The following is a 19,064-nucleotide window of genomic DNA, read 5'->3' as shown; positions in this document are numbered from 1 at the left end:
CTGGTTCTGCCGGGCGATGGGAGCGAGGGGTGGGGGTGCTGCCAGGCCAACGCTCAGGATGGGGCTCACTGCAGTGCCAGCGCTGAGCACCCAGCACCCCAGGACGGGGCTGAGGGTGCATCGGGCCCCGCTGATGGCAAAGAGCCCCCGTGGCCTGACCCAACCCAGAGGGGCAGATCCCATCATCACAAGTGCCCACGCAGCCGCATCCCCCTCAGTGGGGTTTCCTTGGTGGGGGGCAGGACGGTGGCCTGGCCCCAGCTCACCACAGCCCCCTCAGGGAGGTCCGGGGCTCCTCCAGCATCCCTGGGGGTTTGCCGGGGTGGAACAGCACCAAAACAGGGTCTGGGACGGTGGTTTGGCTCCGCAGGAGCCACTGGTGCGGGGGGGCTGGAGGCATCACCAGCACCATCGGACCCCCACAGACCTCCCCACCTCCCCTGGCCCCGGGCCGGGGGTCTGGGGGGACAAGCATCCCATGGGAGCAGTGTTCCCTGCGGCAGAGGGGACCTGGACCCCACAGCCACCGGGACGCTCTGAGACAACCTCAGCCAGAACACAAAGCCCCTTGCAGGTGGGGAAACTGAGGCCCAACCCTTGCCCAAGGACACCATGGCCGGGCAGAGACAGAGCCCAGAGCTGCCCTGCGCTCTCCCTTTCAGGGTGCCCTCCCGCTCTCTGGGGGCTTCGGCGGTGACCCCAACACCATGGGCTCCCGGGTGACAGTCCAGAGGGACCAGAGCTCCATGGTCCCACTCGTAAGAGGCACCGAAAGACCACGGGGCATCAGCAACCCCCCCAACATCCCCCCCTGGAGCTGCTCCTTTCCCAGCCCACGCGGCACAGACCACAGCATCGTCTTCCAGACCCTGAACGGGCGATACCTGGAGGGGGGACGTGGCCCTGGCAGATCCAGTGGTATCGGCGAGCGACGGGACAGTGCCGGTGACACGGGGCACCCAGGGACTCCCCCCCCCCCCCCGCTCCAGGCGTGACTGGGTTCAGCGTCAGCCCCGGGGCGAGGAGTTGCAGGGTGTCATCCACGGCTGTACTGGTGTGTCTGGGGCGGGGGCCAGGCGTGCACACTCACACCCGTGTGCACACACTCGCACACCCCCCGGACGGGCGGTAAACGGTCTGCCACATCCCACTTGCCAAATCAAACCCCGGTGCAGGGCGCAGGGTGCGTGGGGCCGTGGGGATGGGGGCGGGGGGGGGGGGGGAGACCTTTTGACACTCATTTTGATTTAAGGGCTTGGCTTCTTGCTGGGTATAGAATTGTCTTTCCTTTCCAGCCGCGTGTAAGGCTCAAAAGCAGAAGTGCCCAGTCCGTAAGCGCCCGGGAGGTCGTGCAGGCTGCCCAGGAGCGGCCCCCCGAAGCAGAGCGGGGCGGCCGGCAGCCTGGGCGAGGAGGAGGAAGAGGAGGAGGAAGAGGCGAGAGAAGGGACCTGCAGGCTGAAGGCTCCCGACCCGGGGGGGCTGCTCCCGCCGCCGAGCCCGGGAGAGGTGGTTCCCGGGGTGGCCAAGCCGGATCCGTTGCCCGTAGGACTGCCGATGGGGTTGGAGGTGGGAGAGAGGAGGCTGGGGGGGCCGGGACGGAGAGGAGCCGGCCTTGTTCCAGCAGCCGGAGGATGTTGCAGGTGGCGAAGGACTCGGAGGTGGCGGCGGAGCGTTTCTCAGAGTCCCTGCTCTGGTCCTTCTTCTGCTTGGTGCGTCGGTTCTGGAACCAGACCTTGACCTGAGGGGGGGGGGGGAGCGGGGGACAGGGCAGGGGGACAGAAAGGCAACGGACGGAAAGAGAGCAAGGGGTGGGGGGGGGTGCCGGGGAAAGAGAGGTGAGAACCAGGAGAGAGTGAGAGATACGAGAGAGAGACGTATTAAAATAAACGCCCAAGCGAGATCCAACCCCCGCCACAGGGACTGCGGAGAAGTCGCTCCCGCCTGCCGCTTCCAGGGAAACGGCAAATTCCTGCAGGTGCCAGGAGGGAGCGGGATGGGAGCCCTGGGGACGGGAGCCCAGGGATGGGAGCCCAGGGTAGGAGCCCAGGGTAGGAGCCCGGAGCCAGAAGCCCGGGGCTGAGCCACCCCGCCGCTGCCCGGCTCTGCCCTGTGCTGGCTCTCCCGGGGGATGCTGAGCTACGGGGACGTGCTGGATTCTCCTCTGTGATGGTCGTCAAACCCAAGTTTGTGTCCCCGTCTGCAAACCCTTCCCTCGCCGAGCCAAGACACGGGGCAGGGTGGAGGGTTCCTGGCCTTGCTACGGTGCAGGGGAACACGTTAGGGGACAGGATGGCTTCTGGTGGCCCTGGATCTCCAGGCACAGACCAGTTTCTGTGCCCGCACCCAGCTGGGGACATCCCCAACCCAACCTGCCTCTGGCCAAAGTAAGGAGCGAGTCCGGGCTGAGGCCCCGTGGGGAGCCCCCCGCCCCAAAACTGCACCTGACTCACCCGGGTGGGACGTGGACCCGGTCCCCAGCCCGCGGCTCCCGTCCCCCTGTGGCTGCCCCCGCACCCCCTAACCTCTCCCTGGAGGGCGGCCCCCCGCTTCTGTCCCTCCCTGGCAGAGCAGAGGGGTAGGAGAGGCAGAGAGAGAGACAGAGAGAGGCATGAGGGACAGACAGACGGACAGAGATGGAGGTGAGGGAAGGAGACGGATGGGAAGACACTTGGATTAGAGCGTGGCGGACGGGAGCGGACAAGTCGGGTGCTGGCCGGGACCCCGGGAGTGAACCCCAGCACAGGCTTCATCCCCGTCTGCTCCGGGGCCAGGGGGTCTCGAACTCATCCGAGTCATCGGAAACTCATCGGGGCAGGACAGTCGCTCGCTGACACAGCCCTCGCGCGTCCCCCGGCACAATAGACCCACAGTACAGAGCTAATGGAGCGTGGGGGTGGAGGAGGTCTCAGCCCCCCGGCCCCTTTCCGGGGACATAACAGTGGAGCCGACATCTGGGCGAAGCCGGCCCAGAGGCTGGGGATGCTCGGGAAGGAGCGGCGGGAGGTGCTCCTGGGCGATGAGGGGGCACCAGGACCACGGGGCTGAGCTAATATCCCACGGCCGAAACCTCCTGGGACCACGGGCCGCTGCCAGCCCACGTCCTACCCCCCCTTACCCGCAGGGTCCCACACGGAAGCTCTCAAGGACGTTCCCTGCCTGTGCACACCTCAGCCCCGCACAGGGACCCTGGATCCCTCGTTGCCACCGGGACCGCTGGGCCCACGTCACAGCCCAGCCGGGTCCCCAGGGCTGACGTCCCCTCCCCACCGTCCCCACCGGTCCCTCCGCGCCAGCGAGTAGGACGGGTTTGGGCAGGGCTGCGTGCTCCCACGGTCCCGCGTCCCGGGGCACGGCGACCTGGCGCAGAATTAGCAGCCCACCAGCTTTTCTGGTGGGGACCTCCTCGAGCTGCCGAATTCTGGGGAGCGCAGAGCCCCAAAGCGCAGGCGGCGGGGCCGAAGGGGACTCACGCAGCCCTGCAATCCTGCGTCATTATTGACGTCTTAACGAAGGTCCGGTGTAAGTCCATACAGAAACGCACAGCCCCAGCGCTCTCCGCTCAAAGCATCCCCCAGCCAGCCAGCCAACTCTGGAAGAGGAAGAGCTCCAAAAAAACCCTGTCAGCATGTTTATGTCCTTGAGGACGGGCATGAAGTGCCCAGGAGCTGCCTGCATTTTCCCAGCCCCGCCGATGAGGTGGCAGCAGGCTCCTCATCTCCTCGGCCCTTCCCACACCCAGCACCATCGCCCCCGGATCGGGCTTAGCATCTCCCGGCCTTTCCTGGGCACAGCAGCCCGGTCCCAGCCTTGCCTCGCTGTGCCAGGGAGGACGGAGATCGAGGGATGTGTTGGAGTCCATCCTCTCGGCTGAGGACCATCTCCATCCCTGAGCCCCAAACCAGGGTTCTCCAGAGCCCCGCTGCCGCAAGCCCAACCCAAACCCTGCTTCCTTCAGCCCGGCGTCCGTCTGAGCCCGCTGCCGAGGCTCCAGGGCTGGGAACCCACCGCCAGCTTTCTCCTGGCTCTCTCCCCGGTGTCTGCACCCTCCCGGTTTGAGTCCATCGCCTCCAGGTACCCCGAGATGCTGATGGGTCTCAGAGACCCACCAAGGCTGCACAGGGATTTCAGAGAATCGTAGACTCATAGAATCGTTTAGGTTGGGAAAGACCTTTAAGATCATCGAGTCCAACCGTTAACCTAGCACTGCCAAGTCCACCACTAAACCATGTTTCAGCGCAAAGGGAAACTGAGGCACGGGCAGCCCCTGCAAAGCTCTCTGCATCGCAACGCACTCTGAATCACAGCTTCTAACACAGCAGGGGGAGGCTGCAGGACATAGAATCGCAGAGTCATAGAATGGTTTGGGTTGGAAGGGACCTTAAAAATCACCTACTTCCAACCCCCCTGCCATGAGCAGAGACACCTTCCACTAGATCAAGTCGCTCAGAACCCCGTCCAACCTGACCTTGAATATTTCCAGGGATGGGGCATCTCCCACCTCTCTGGGCAACCTGTGCCAGTGTTTCACCACCCTCAGCATAAAAAATGTCTTCCTTATCTCTAGTCTGACATCATGCTGAGCAGCACCAGCCAGGGCAGGGTGTCAGTCGATGGGTTACCTGCTCTTACTGACTTCAGAGCAAGCTACCCGAGCAGAGAGGCACAGCCCCGTCACCGCACACCAGAGAAGGGCGAGCAGAGACCTCAGAGGAAGGACCAAGCCCCAAGGGAAGAGGCAGCGAGCGTGGTCCCACTCCGCAGCATGGCAGCTGGTGCAGGCAAGGGGAACGGCCGCGGGGAGTCAGGGGTTCTCCTAACACAAGGACTAGGAGGCATCAGGTGTGGTCACCAGGTAGCGGCTGGAAACCTGAGCGAGGGAGGAGGCAGAGTCCCTTCGCACAGCCCAGGGTGTGTTAGTCCCTGCCACAGGGCGCCCTGGAAGCCAAAATGCAAGTGGGCTGAAGAAGGGACCCAGAGAAATGGCGGGAGAATAGATCCATCAAGATTTAACATGATGATCTGGGTACCTCGTGGCGGTGACCGCTCCCCAAGATGCTGGTGGCTGGAAAGATACGGCAAGGACAGGACCGCTTCGCACCCCACGTACTGTTTCCTCTACGCTTCCACCACTGACAACCAGCAGAGACATGCTCCTCAGCCCTGGTGTCCCCTAAGGTCAGCTCTTACGTTCTGGTTGTCTTCTACAGGCTGTGAAAAACCAACACAGCCCAATAAAAGCCTCCAGAGGTCTGTTCGATTCCCCCTCCACCTCCGGCTTCCCATGGGAGCTCGTTTTTCCTGGGTGTTTTGGCTTTTGTTCCCTGCTGGGTCTGTGCTGCTGCTTCTCCTGGGAGCTCTTGGTCAGCTGGGGAGGAACTTTCCAGGGGCAGCAGTCATCTGTTCGGGTACGATGCTGAATACCAACAATTAATAGCAATACAGAGGGGCAAGTCCAATAAATAAATCGATATAAATTGAAGTGGATATTGACGTGCATCAGTTTCTGGTGCTGGAACCCAGTTCCACGCCACTGAGGACATGAGGAGAAATGCTAAAGGACAGGAGGGAGAAAGGGTGGAGGTGACGCCGGTCTCAGACGTCCCGACACGGGGTTCAGCTGGGGAAGGGCGGCAATATGGTCCTTTGGGGAAGAGGACCCGTTGGGTTCCTCCTTCCCAGTGCTGCTGCTGGGAGACCGTCCCAGCACCTCCTTACTCCCAGCCTGGATATCCTCTGCTCTCACTCCTTCGCTAGGGCTGGCTGATGCGCTTGGTGATGATTGCACCTCCATTTACAAGTGTAGACAGAAGCCTTCTGTAGCTCTCCCTGCCTTCATTCTACGTCCGATCCTCTTGCAGGAGGTTCTCCCATCCTCGACTCCACCTCTGCGGTTCCTCTCCGCGCCCGTCACCCTTGAACACCATGACCCAAGCTGAACGGGCTATGCTAAATAAGGTTTCCTCATGCCTCGTAGACTGACATGAGCTCTTCCCCATCTGCACTGGCGACATATCAGATGAGCCGGGCCACATTTGCCTTCATGGCTAAAGTTCATCTACAGCTTGTCATTAATTAGTAGATCCATGTCCTTTTCATCCTCCATTATGATCAAGCCCTGAGTTCCCATCACTGGAGATGTAAATAAGCTCAGCCAGACGCAGTCCTTGACAAGTCCATGAGTAATTTCCCTCCAGCCTTCATCCTCCGTCTTTCAGCGATATCCTCCACCATCTCCCCTCGATTACAGTTTCTCCTCCACACTGCCAGTTCTCTGCTCATCTTTTGCTCCGGTTTCATTCACAGCTCCAACTCATCACAGCAAGAGCTTTGCCAAGGTCTGCTTTGATGACATTGGCTTCATTTCCTTCTCTAAAAAAGCAGCTTTCTTCCTCAACCAAGCTACTGGGTGAACTGGTGCGTGCCTGTGACGTGGCGATGACACCCTTCCCAGTCTGGCCTGGAGGAAGGGCAGGGAGGACCATGCTGCACATCTCTGGTGGGCACCACATCTCCAGCATCTATGGAGGAGGTAACGTAGCCCCGTGTGCGATGTTTTGTTTCTCAGCCACCGACCCGGTAAGCTATGGTAAGAACTGAAGGGCTGTGGGAGGAAACCAGCCACCTCCAGCTCTCCTGCCAGACTCGGGGGGGGAAGAAGAAAGTGAGACCAAGGACACCCTTTCCCTAGCAATGGAGAGAAAGGCCAGTTCCCCCATGTGTCACGCTGGGGGACAGCCAGGACAGCCGGCTGGGGAGGGCAAGGGGAGGGGGGGAGAAGCCTCCCCCTGCTCCGGAGGAGTCCCAGGAAGAGCCCACGGCTCCCATCGGCTGCACGTCCCCTGCCCGGGGCTGTGGGATCCAGGACCACACGTGACAGGCCAGTCAGGTCAAGCCTGGATGCAGACAAATAGACAACAACATGCATTCGGATGTGCCTGAAGAGTAGGACGTGAGAGGTCATGCGTTCACCAGAAAAGGAAGGCGACTCTCAGAGGACGGGGAGGAGGCAAGCCGTACGGAGGAGATGTCTCTGAAAGCCCTAGGAGACACGGCGTGCAAGAAACAGCATGATGCTGAAGGTATGAGGATAAGCACGATCTTGCAGATTTATAAATCTGCGTGGGGGTTTGGGGAAGGAGTCCTGGCGCTGGATCGCCAATCAATTACTGTGACCAGATCTAGTGTCCACCTTTCCATAAGGTGAGTGAGTGGCTGGAGGGATCTCAGGATGAAACCCCTCGTCTTTCTGGATCTGGAATTTCTGCTTTGCTCGGTCTCTGCAGCAGGAGAGGAGACACTGGTAAGAGCAGGGGACTTCTTGTCAGAGTGGGCAGAGGTAGGACGTGATCCCTGGGCTGAAGCAAGGCAGACTTGAATGGCAGAGACACTATGGGTGGGCCATGCAGATAACTGCCCGCAGAGCACCGTTCCTGGTTAGCACAGGAGGTTTTCCTACGAGAGATGCCCTGGATCAACTAGAGTGAGGAGGAAAGTCCTACGAGCTGATCAGAAAGGTCCATCTGCCTTTCGAGTCCATTTGAGCTTGGAAGCATACGACTTCTCTAGGTCCCGCAGCATGAAAATCGAGCAGGAAAATCTGCTCTCTCCTGGGCTGGATGTTTCCATAAAAAATTCAGGGCAGAGATCTCAGCCTACCCACCGGCATAGCCACCAGCCATGTGTGCGCTCACCAGGGAGGGACAAGAGAGCCGCAGGTCTCTCACCACAACCATCCACCTTGACTTGCAGGTTTTGGGTCACGCGTGACAGATGTGGTCACCTCATCATGCATCCCTCCCTCTGATAACAGCACGAATGTATCGAGCCCGGAGAGCGGTGGTGCTTGGCCAGCATGGGATGGCTTGATGCTGAACACGGCAACATGGTTAATTCTGGAGGAGAAACGGCTTCCACAGCAGAGACTCTAACCAGAGGGTTAAAAAAGCACGTTCCTTCCTAGAAGACTTATCCAGGTCTAAGCTTGCCACGTTATAGGTACAAGAGAAGGTCCAAAGGTACCCAGCTGGGACACGGGCATGCAGCTCCCACCTCTGCCACCCAAAGCCTTCAGGACTCATTACAACAGTCCTCAGCATACAATAAACCACCACCTCCACCTCACTGACCCACCCATAGCTGCAGGTCCCAGACACCCTTTTCCTGTCCCCCATGCAAGATTTTCTTCCCACCCGCTCTTTTCACCACATCAGAAGCTGAAGCTACCTATCGCTCGGAGCAAGGTCAATCCTCTCCTTGCTGGTGGAGAGGCTGGACATGGTGTCCAACGAACCATGACCATGAGTATGAGACCTCAACTGCATAGGGGGTGGAAAAGCAATTTGGAAGGTTGAAACCCGCCGCCTGATCGTTTCAGGAGGTGCTTCCTAGTGCGTGGTGTAGCCTGGTAGCCCTGCCCGTGGCACCACGGAGCCTCGCACCCTGTCCCCCTCTCCCCTTCACCTTGCAAGTCCTGCTCTCACTCGGCAGCACAGGAGAGGGCTCAACCCCCCCCCGAGGACCTCAGGTTGCTAGTTCAGCCATCGCAGGCTACGTGACTCCCATCACATTCCCATTTACGGGGGGGGTAAGGCAAAAAGAAATCACAACAGACAAATCCCAAACTGCCAGCAAGAAGGGTCTCAGGGGAGCTGGCAGCGTGGTGCAGCCGGTCTGGAGCAGGGACGTAGAGGTTGAACATATTTTTATATATTATATATCTATCTATAAAATATATATGTTATATTTATATATTATTATATAAATATTTGTATTTTTCCTTCTTTCCCAGAAAAGCTTTCCCCTGGCCCGTTCCCCCCTGCTCGCACAAGAGCAGCACCAAAGCTAACGCTGCCCCAACACCGAGGGAGCCCTCCAAGGAGAAGGGCAAGGAAAGTGCAGAAGCAGCGCTGATCGCTGCCGGGAAGGCAATATCGCAATTCCCTCCGCTCCCAAGCAGCTTTTACCGCAGTGAGAGTGTCCACAGGGCACCGGCTGGCTTGGAAACACGCGCCTGGGAGTGGGAAGTGGAGCCCTCGGAGAGCCCGGTGGGATATCCCCGCATCCCTCCCTGCCGTGCCACCTCCGGGTCCCATGTCTGTCTGACTGGTGTGGCTAGGGGGTTATTTTATGTTATTTTAATTTTTTTAAATTTTATTTTATTTTATTCTATATTTCTTTGTTTTATTTTATTTTATTTTATTTTATTCTATATTTCTTTGTTTTATTTTATTTTATTATTCTATTCTATTCTATTATTTTTATTTCTTAAATTTGATTTTATATTGTTTCTTTTTCTTTTAAATGCACACACACCCCTTAGTGCCTGCTCTGCGACTGGACGAGCCGCTGAGGGTCACAGAGACGTACCCACAGATTTCTCCATCCGCTGGGGTTTCCCCTGCGTGTGGTTTCCCTCCCCTCAGGAAGGATTCATCCTCCAGGAACGGGCTCCAGGAGCCCACTGGAATCTCCACCCTGCAGCCCAGCCTCTCCCCCCTCATTCCCCTCATGCCCTCGTCCCACGCCTGGGAGGAAAGCGGGAGAGCTTCGGTGTCACCGGCTCCCCTCGCGAAGGGAAAGCGATTTAAAATGTCACCGAGCATCCGAACTTCTCGGGGCGCTGCTGCGGGGGTGTTCTGCAAAGGCAACATCCGTCCGTCCGTCTGTCTGCCTGCCGAGCAGCGGGACGGACACGCAGGCGGCTGAGCCACCCTCTCCCACTGCTCGAGACCTCCGCCGGCGTGCCCCGTCCTGCGCCGAGTGGTCTCAACCGTTCCACCCGGATCGCAAACGCTGCACGCTGCGTGCACATGCACACCCCGCTCCACGCACGCTCCCGCCACGCACGCGTGTGCTCGCACATGCCCCACCACGCGTGCATGCACCGGAGTGCCCATACGTACGCAGACCCCCCAAATCGGAGCGTCTGCACGCAGTCGTGTCCCCCCGCAGTTGCCCGAGCTGCTGGAGAGGGACTTGCCGAGCACCCCGGTTCCCTGGGCAGGCAGGGGCAGGGTGAGGGCAGCAGCGCAGGCAGAGCTCCAGGGAAGGGAATAAACCCAGGCAGCGGGGACACGGCATCTCCCCACCCGCCGGAGCAGCGGCCACAGCCCGTGGTGGCAGCTCCGGGCAGGCTCCCAGTTCCGGGCACGGTGCAACCGCAGGTGCCATGGCGCAGCGGGAGCAGGCAGCTCCGCTCTTGGTCCCGGCAGCGTCAGGAGCAGCCATGGGGCAGCGTGTGCTGTGAGCAGGGCTTTTCCATGGCTATCGGCAGCGCGGTGGCACCAGGACTGAGCACACGAGGGGTTTGGTCCCCGGTGCCCTGTGCCGCAAACTTGGGGAGCGCCTGAGCCCGGGCTTTGCCGCCTCCTCCAGCCCCTTCTCCGGCAGCTGAGCCTGACCTGCAGTGGCTGGGAGCTGGGATGCTGCTCCCATCCCTGCCCTCCATCTAACACCTCTGAGCTACAAAACAAATTATTTCCAAGTGGTTAATCCCGATGGAGACCCCTCGCCGGCAGGCTGAGCTCCCCGCACGCTCTGGGGATGGAAAGGTGCAGGGCGGGAGCCCATCACCCCACGACGCTCGGTGACCCCGGGATCTGGCCAAGGGTTTCAGCCCAGTAACTGCCTCGCTCTGCCCCTGCTCCGCTCGTCCATCCCAGCACGCTGCCCAAAGCACTCCCCTCCCTGCTCCGGTCCCTGCAGAGCAGGATGCGGCCACGGGGACCGGGCAGTGCCCTGCCCTCCCTACATCTTATTTTTTATATCATCTGGCGCCTAACCGACGCATTTTGCCGGCTCGTGGCTGAGCAGCGGTGGGACGTCGCTCCCGAGCGATCACGGGTTGCCGGTGGGAGCCCGAAACCCCCATCCCTGCCCTCCCCGGTCCCAGGCAGCGGGCACGTCACGCCTGTTCAGTAAACCCTGCTCACGCCAGCGCACACGCTCCTGCACGCCAGCGTCCCCCACTGCCCCCAAAACGCCTGAGCCCCTCGGCCTCCCCGGCACCCAAACGGGATGGTCCTCATCCTCCCCCGGGACACCCACGAGCATCGCCCCGGACCCCGGCACCCGCGCGGGCAGGGCTGGGGGATGTGTCATTGGTTTTTTTTAATGGTGTTTATTATTTGGCAGCCCTGCCCCGGGGCTGACCCCGGCGCCATCACGCGTCCCACACCGTGCACACCTCCGGCACGCCGGCCATCCGGGACTATTCATAGCTGCCGGCCGGGGCCATTTTCCTCACCGGGATTAGCTCCCCGCCGCCATCAGCTGACACCCGCCGCAGCACGGGGGGAAGGTGGGACCCAGCCTGCCGCACCGCCGTCTCCCCACGGCACGCCGGCCACCCTTCCTCCTCCTCCTCCCTCCATCCTGAGCGGGGCCGTGGGCTCACGGAGCCACCGAGGCCGGAGCAGGCGGAGGCTCGGTGCAGGCTCGGGCCCCCGGCGTTGCGTAAGCCAGTGGGCTCGCTGCCCAAAGCTGCCCTCGGCCAGAGGTTTCGTAACGGCACGGCGGCCGCGCGACCCGTCTGCCTCTCCCCGGTCACGGCGGGAACGGGGAGCCGGCGCTGAGCAGGGATGGATTCATCCCTCAGCTTCTCCTCCAGCCCCTCTGCACCCTGACAGCACCTGGGGCCACCCCGGCTGTGCCACCCACCCCAAACCTTCTGCCACAGCCCGGGGCCTTGCTTCCAGCCGCACCGAGCTCCAGCCCGCGGCCGGGCAGCGTGCCGGGGACAGCCGAGGTGGGAACCGTCCCTGATCCGCTGGGACCCGGCTGTGCCCTCGGCTGGGAGCCCGTCCCCAGAGCAGCCCGTTGCCTCGCCGCTGATCCAAAACTCCAGCCATAAGCATGCCCTCGGCCTGCTTTTGCTCCGAAATTCAGGATATTTTCTGCTTCACAGCAGGGGAACCTCCCGGGTGCTCCCGCGCCCTTTGCAAATGGAAACGAGATGAAGGAGCAGGGAGGGACGGGGTGGGCTCTGCAGGCAGGTCTGGCGGGGGTGAAGGGTCCCCCACCATCCAGCCTGGTGGCCCCAGAGCGAGGTGTCCCGGAGGGAGCATCCTCCAACACACTGAAATCGGGGGTAGAGACAACCCCCCCCGTCTCCTCGGCGGTGCTGGCGAAGGCTGACGGATGATTTCTCCCATTTATTGGGGTTTCAGGAAGTTTTAAAAAGGGGGTTTCACCACTCGCCACCGGCCATCCCTCCCCGGCAGGGACATTCTCCACACAGCCGGGGGTCCGATACCCAGTGGGATTTGCCCAGGACCGGCTGCGGTGCAAGCATGCGGGGTGGCATCACCCACGGCAGAGCCCCCCTTGGCCTTTCGGCCATCGGCACCCACTTTTGGGTGGCGGGGGGGGGGGCCAGGTGGGACAGCAGGGCTGTTCCCACGGTCACGTCCCTTCCCACGACGCCAGGATCCAGCAGAAAGTATCCACGCGGACGTGGTGTTTCCTCCCGTTTTCCACACACAGGGCAAACTGGTATGGTTTTCTCCCAGTGGAAAACAAAATATAGCTGGGGAGGTGGGAGCAGCCGGCCCGAGGGTGTGGGCGGGCGATGGGACCCCTCGCGTTTGGGGTTCCTGCCCCAGCATCAGAGCTGGATCCAAAACCGTCACCAAAACCGATTTCCGTCGGAAACCGCCATTTTTAGGAAAGAGTTTCCCTGAAGGAGTATGCTAAGAAAGCCTTGGAGATTGCTCTGGAAACACCCGGCCCTCTCGCAACATTTAGAACTGAGACTTTCAATCACAAATTCTGACATTGTTTCTCACTGTGCAGGCATTTGCAATTGGAAAGGCTTAATGATAAAAATCTCAGTTAATTATTTCGCACTTATTTACACTAGCCACTTTGCCTAGTGCCAGCTGCGCTTGGGGAACCGTAGAGGTACCCAGATAATTTTTTGAGTTATCTAATTCATCACAGGAGCAACTGTCCTGTAGAAAAGCCCTATTTCCAGCAGGTCCCCTCGTTCCGCCCTGCGGAGAGCTGCTCCTTTCCTCTCTTCAGAAATGTTGTCCAACCCCCCCACCAAGAAGCCAGCGCTCATCTCCCGAACCCTCTTCCCCAGCTCCCTGACGTGCTTTGGGAAACAAAATGCCAAAAAGGTGAATTTTTGAGGAAAACCGAGGGGCTGGGGCCGGGCAGGCGGAGGCAGCGGCTGGGTTTGTGCCAGCCTGGTCCTGCCGCTGCGTGGTACCCGGTTATAACACAGATTTATTGCCACCACAATACAAGCGTGCTCTGACACGGACTGGCATGTGGGAAGGGGACCCAGAAGCTACTGGAGATGCCCAGTTTCTTCCAGGGTGACCCTGGGCATCTCCAGCGGCCACCTCCTGCAACGGGACCCGGGACCCCCCTCCCTTCCAGGCCAGTGGGAGACGGATACCGTCAGCATCTGGATCTGACCTGGGAATCATTAAATACGGGATCACTCAGGCTGACATCCCCCATTGCCACCCACTCGCTTCAGAACAGACTCGGCACCCAAGGTTTTAGCAGCAGGAGCCGGCTGCAGGCTACCACAGTTAGACATGATGCTTTCCCCAGTTACCTGCCTCCCCATCCCGCTGTCCCCACGTCCCCTGAGCCAGCCCCGGGGCACCCCAGGTCCCTCGAGGAGGTGGGTGAGACCCAGCCTGGCAGAGAACCGCTCCAGGAAAACAAGGCACCCTTCTGCTGGGTTGGTTAGTTCAGCCCGTCCAGAAAAAGCTCCACCAGAAGTGGCCCAGGGGGACGGACAGGAGCACCCAGCTTGGAACAGCACTTGGGGGTGGGAGCAGCACCCCTCAAACCAGGCTGCATTAGGATGGGGCACCCCGGACCCGCAGCGCAGTGCCAGCGGGGCTGCAGCTTCCCCGGGCAGAGGGGAGAAACCATTCCCCGCTGGGCAATGACCCACGGGAGAACGGTCAGTGTCAGCACCCACGGCACGCAGGAGCGGTGCTACAAAAGCAGCTGGGTGGAGGCAACACGAACCACGGAAGACGTTAGAGACTATTGCCCTGTGCAGAGCATGATGGACGGGCGGAGGGATGGATGGACGGAGGGACGGAGGCCTCCTCAGAAAAGGACATACTTGGCTATGACACCTGTATTTTCTGCGTGGTCTAGAAAAGGGATTTCCGACTGAAAACTCAGCTTCCCCGCACCCCGAGGACTGCAGAGACTCCGAGGACGAGGAGCGCGCTGCTTTGCAGCAAGCAGACCAGCGTTACGGTCCTACCTGCCTCTCGGGCCTTGGGGAAGCCCCAACCCACAGCTCCCATCGCCAAGCTCTGGATGACTCCCACCTCCTCCAGACCACAGCTTTCCTGCAGTTCTCCCCGTGAGAGGACAACTTGTGCTGGCGCCAACCGTTGTTGCATTGTTCTCTCGCTTGCAGGGCCTGATAGTTGTTAATGACTCGAGGTGCAATTAATTTTTAACGGCATCATCTTAATTGCCGGGCTATAAATAGACCTTCCCGCCCCTTCTCTGGCTCAGCTCCTTTCTCACACGCGTTTCGCTCCACGTTGCGGGGGATCGCAGCCCTGAAAGCTCTGTGCTGCGAGCACCCTCCCCATGCTGCGCAGGATGCTCGGGGGGTATCGGGCCGTCGGCAGGACGGTGCTGTAGGAGCCCAGCCTCTGCCAAGGATGGCCCAGGAGTTCGTCCCGAGGAAGGTCTGCCAAACCGGCTGTGACGGAGCCCATCGCAGCGAGATGGAACACCAGGGGATCCATGGGGGGGTCCCACGGATTTGCCAGCAGCCGGGCAGGCAAGAAGCGCGATGCTAAGACCTCTCTCCACTCTGTGCCCCACCATCCCTCTACAAAGGGCCTTCAGGTGCTGCACAGGAGCCAAGGAGCCCAAAAGCTCACCAGTATCTTCCAGGAGGGGCACGGGAAGAGCTGCCAGCAGCGCTCCTGGGCATGGCCTCCTCGACTGAGGGCATCCCTGTCCCCCAAAGCTCCTGCTTTCGGGAAGGGGCGAGCTACCTCTCGGCAGAGGGACGAGGCTCGGAGCTGGGTGCTGCATGGAGAACGTCTGATACCACCAGCCCTGTCCTGACCTCCTGGGTGCCCGGCCCTCAAAAGGAGCCCTTGTCAGACATGAGTGTCACTGCTCTGCCCTGGCTCTAATGAGGGCAGGAAGAGCTGGCAAAAACACCAGGTCACTTGAACCTGAGCCTAGCATTGAACTCCTGACCCAGAAAGCAAAGCCTCCCGGCCCCGGCAAATCCCCTCGGCCAGCCCATCCAGCCTCTCCTCCTGCCGGGGGATTTGTGGGAATTATCCTCCCTCCGTGGTCCTCCTGCCTCGCAGCCTCCTCTCTGCCTTGCATTTTCTATCCCTTAATGACGCTAAGAAGGGGCACTTTTGCCCTAATGCCTTGGGATGCGTTGCCTGGAGAAAGCCCGATGCACGGATACGGGCTACTCTCTGCTCGGAGCACGGGGGCCGGATTCTGGAGCAGCCCCTCCGCAGCTCTCCACGCCGGGGACGTGAGAGCTCACCTGGGATGCAGCAGCCGGCACGTCCGCATCGCCAGGCCGCTGCTTGACAAGGGAATGAAAATGTTCTACAGGCTAATTAAACTCGTTTAACGCTAACCGTGTCCATGGATTAATTAGAGAAAAGCACAAATGTCATCGGGCTGGAGCCCGAGCAGCTCCCGGCGAGGCAGAACAGGCACATGGCTCCCTGGAGGAAGGAGGCCAGTTCCCCGGGCTGGAGAGAGCTGGGGCAGGTGGAAGCACCCTCCTCATCCTCCCCTGAGCGCGGGCGGCTCCGAAACTCCCCCAGCATCCCTTCAGTGCGGCAGGCCTGGCTGAGCCCTGCAGGCGGGCAACGGGGACGAGGTGCGGGCTGGCTCCGGAGGGACGGTGAGGTGGCCGGGAACGCGGCGGGTGGCTCTGCGAGCAGCGAGGGGAGGACAGGCTCCTCTGCGGCGGCCGCCGATGGGCACCGGCTTCTGCAGCTACTGCTCCCGGCCGGGGAGCGCCGGCGGTGGCACGCACGGCTCTGAGGCACTCCCCCCCCGGCATGGAGGGGCTGTGCTGCTTCTCCCTGCCTTAGCCTGGGTGAGCCCCCCTCTCGCCTGGGCAATCCCCCATTTATCCTGGGTGATTTCCCCCCCTCCCTGGGCCAGGGGCGAGAGACAAGAAAGCAAGAAGATCCCTACTTCCCAACACGGAGGTGGGCCACTCTGGCTTCCCTGCAAGGGGTCGCGATAGCCTCCTGCTTCTAAGACTGCCAAAACCCAGGATCAGATGCCAGGAAAGTAAAATCAGAGCCTAAAAGAGGCTTCTTTTGCTCCGACAGAATTTCTCGGGGGCGCAGCCTGATCCGCGGACCCACTTACGGGGACACTTGGCTGCAGCTCTCCAGCTGCGATGACATCGTGTCTCTCCCTATCTCATCATGCTGTTTGCACCACTCTCTTCTTGCAGAGGAGCGGAGATTCTTCCCCCTCTGAACATTCGCAGGCACAAAAAAAAAAACCCTCCTTGGCGGCCCCTTCCTTCGTGCCCCCCGACTTTGCTCTCCCTTCCCGTGGTGGGACGTGGTGGGCTCCCATCGCATCCAGGGGTCCCGGTAGAGAGCAAAGTCGGGAGCAGCTGGCGGGGGGAGGCTTCCTAAACCAAGATATAATCCAATGAGGGGATGGAAAGGATCCGTCCCGCCGTCCCAACCACCAGCACAACGCAAATGTCAACCGAGAAAGAGCCACAAGATGCTGCTGGTTGGGAATCCACCAACAAAACATTAGATGGAGCAATGAGACCATGAACTGACCCTAAGTCCTGGGAGCTGCTCCTGGATAACGCTGGGAGGAAAAAAATCACCAAAAGTACCCAAAATGCTGTGATGGTTGCAAATGTTGGATTTGTCCCTGTCTGAGCTGACGGACACAGAGGAGCCTGGTGTGGGACAGGAGTGGCTGGTGGGGACTATCCCGTCTCCAGGCCACATCCAGATCGGACCAGCACGCTGCATGGAGCCACGCAATCCCCTCCAGATCTAAGGGGTCTTGTAAAACCTCTTGCAACGACCGAGGAAACCTCCCAGCCATGAACGGCGAGGGACCGGGGGGGGGGTGATGCCTGAGTGTGCAGAGAGCCTGAAACCATGACCCAAGGGGACCTGCACCCCGCTAATGAGAGGAGGGAGCCGGGCACCGAGCCTGGCACTACCATCCCCGGGCACGGTGGTGGCTGGGGAGGGATGGGCGGCAGCGGGGGAGCCGGGAAGGTACAACTAGGAGTTTGCTGCAGGGAAGGAAATGCTGTGAAAAGCACAGAAAGGGATTAAAAAAGACAGAGATGAAGGAGAGAGATGGGGAAAAGAGGATGCGGGAAGGAGAAGAGAAGAGGAGAAGAGACAGCCGTGGCCTACAGGGTGTGAATTTTCTCACTGAGTCATGAAGGCAGCAACGAGGCACCAAGCAAGCAGTAAATAAGAGGCCATTAGTCCCTACGGAGAGGCTGTGCCCTCCCGGCCCCGGGCTGCGGCAGCCGGCACCCCACTCGGCATAGCCCTCTACCCCGCGCTCCCGCCGGCCGCACCGGCTGCCCGTCCCTTCCCGCGCCTGCCGCGGAGCCGAAGCTCTTCCCCCAGCATGGCACGGCCAAGCCCACCCGTGTCCCTCCAGCTCTGTTGGAGGTGACGCTGGGACCAGGGCTTTGGCTGGGACCCCGGGAAGAGGGACCCCCGTGCAGCGCCCAGCTCACCGGGTGCTTTGCTCCTAACCGCGGCACAGCTGTGCCAGCATGTATCCCACGGACAGAAACCGGCTCCTTACCAAAAAAAAAACAAAAAAAAACCAAAAAACAAAACCGCTTTGCCACCAAAAAGCCAAGAGCAACTATTTTTTGTGCGCCGAGGCTCTGCTCCCCCTCGCAGGACCATGCAGCAGCCACACAGCGAGTGCCGAAGCACCACGGAGCAACAGGGTCTCCCCAAAATCAGACCCCTTCGGCACGCGAGGGGAGCTTGGAGCCAGGGGCCTGGCTGCTGACAGCCGGGATAGGTTCGTTCCACAAGAGGTTTGGAAAAATTGAAATTATTTCCTATCTGAATCGATGAAACCATGTAGCTGTCTCCAAACATGCCTTTTACTGGCCAGGGAAGGGGCAGACTGGGCTGACGGGGTTTTTCCGTCGTTCCCAGCTGTGCTTTTTTGCACTGCGGCCTTCCTTAATTTTATTATTATTACTATTTCTGTATAAATTTTCAAGCCAAAACCACCGCAACCCCAGCAGATGCACTTTTTGCCTAGCAGACATCAACACCAACTTCCGAGCAACGCGCAACCTCTCCCACCTCTGCTCGCCCAGGCTGCGCTGCTCAGCCCAGCTCTCTCCGCACCGGGCAAACCTCGGCGGAGGAGAACCGGGAAAATCCCTCCCCGCCAGCGAAGCTCCGTGCAGGGTCAAGCATGCGGGGGGCAATGGAGAAGAGATGCCCAGGCCATGCCGCAGCTCGGGGGTCCCCCCGGTCCACAGGGACAGCCCCCAGTGGCATCCCCACCCCGCTGGGAAGGGGAGAGCGAAGCCACGGAGGCTGCAGAGAGGGGGGAGCGGCGGGGTGCAGGATCCGTGCAGGATCCATCCAGCTCGTACGCAGCCAAATGCCCGACCCCGACAGCCCCCACGACGCCGTCCGACCCCGCTCGCCCGCCCTGCGCTGCGGGTGCTGCCGTAAGGACCCCGGGTCCCCACTGACGCCCTCCTGCTCTTTTCTCTTCCCCGCTTTGCCGGACCTGCCCGGGGGACGCTGCCCACGGGGGAGCAGCACGGTGGCTGGGGGGGGGGGGTCCCTGTGGACCCCGCTCAGGGCTGCCCCTCGCCCCCCCTAACCCTAAACCAAGCGCTCCTCTGGCTCCAGAGAAAGGGCTGGAGGAGAGCCACTGCCCGCAGCACCACGCACGCTTCCCCCCGGCCATGCTCAGCCCCGGCTCCCGACCGAAACACCGGCTAGCATCCCTCGGCAAGCACCGAGCCCTTCCGCCCAGGTTTGGGACGGTGGGTTTGGCTCAGCCCCGGCTCTCCCCCAGGACAGCTC

At 60.8% G+C, this 19,064-nt stretch overlaps 1 protein-coding gene across 1 annotated transcript in view; it reads right to left on the bottom strand.

Moving 5' to 3' along the window:
* Positions 1-1,247: 1,247 nt before the first annotated feature.
* The window catches only part of VAX2 (ventral anterior homeobox 2), a 34,204-nt gene continuing 16,387 nt past the window's right edge, over positions 1,248-19,064 (bottom strand). The window contains 2 exon segments of the mRNA XM_050895464.1: positions 1,248-1,582; positions 1,585-1,738. Of these exon segments, the coding sequence (XP_050751421.1) occupies positions 1,248-1,582; positions 1,585-1,738 (489 nt within the window).

Source organism: Gymnogyps californianus, chromosome 4 (genome assembly GCF_018139145.2).
Source record: "Gymnogyps californianus isolate 813 chromosome 4, ASM1813914v2, whole genome shotgun sequence".
Lineage (NCBI taxonomy): Eukaryota > Metazoa > Chordata > Aves > Accipitriformes > Cathartidae > Gymnogyps > Gymnogyps californianus.
Note: the sequence above shows the minus strand (reverse complement) of the source record. Positions and strands in the feature narration are given on the sequence as shown.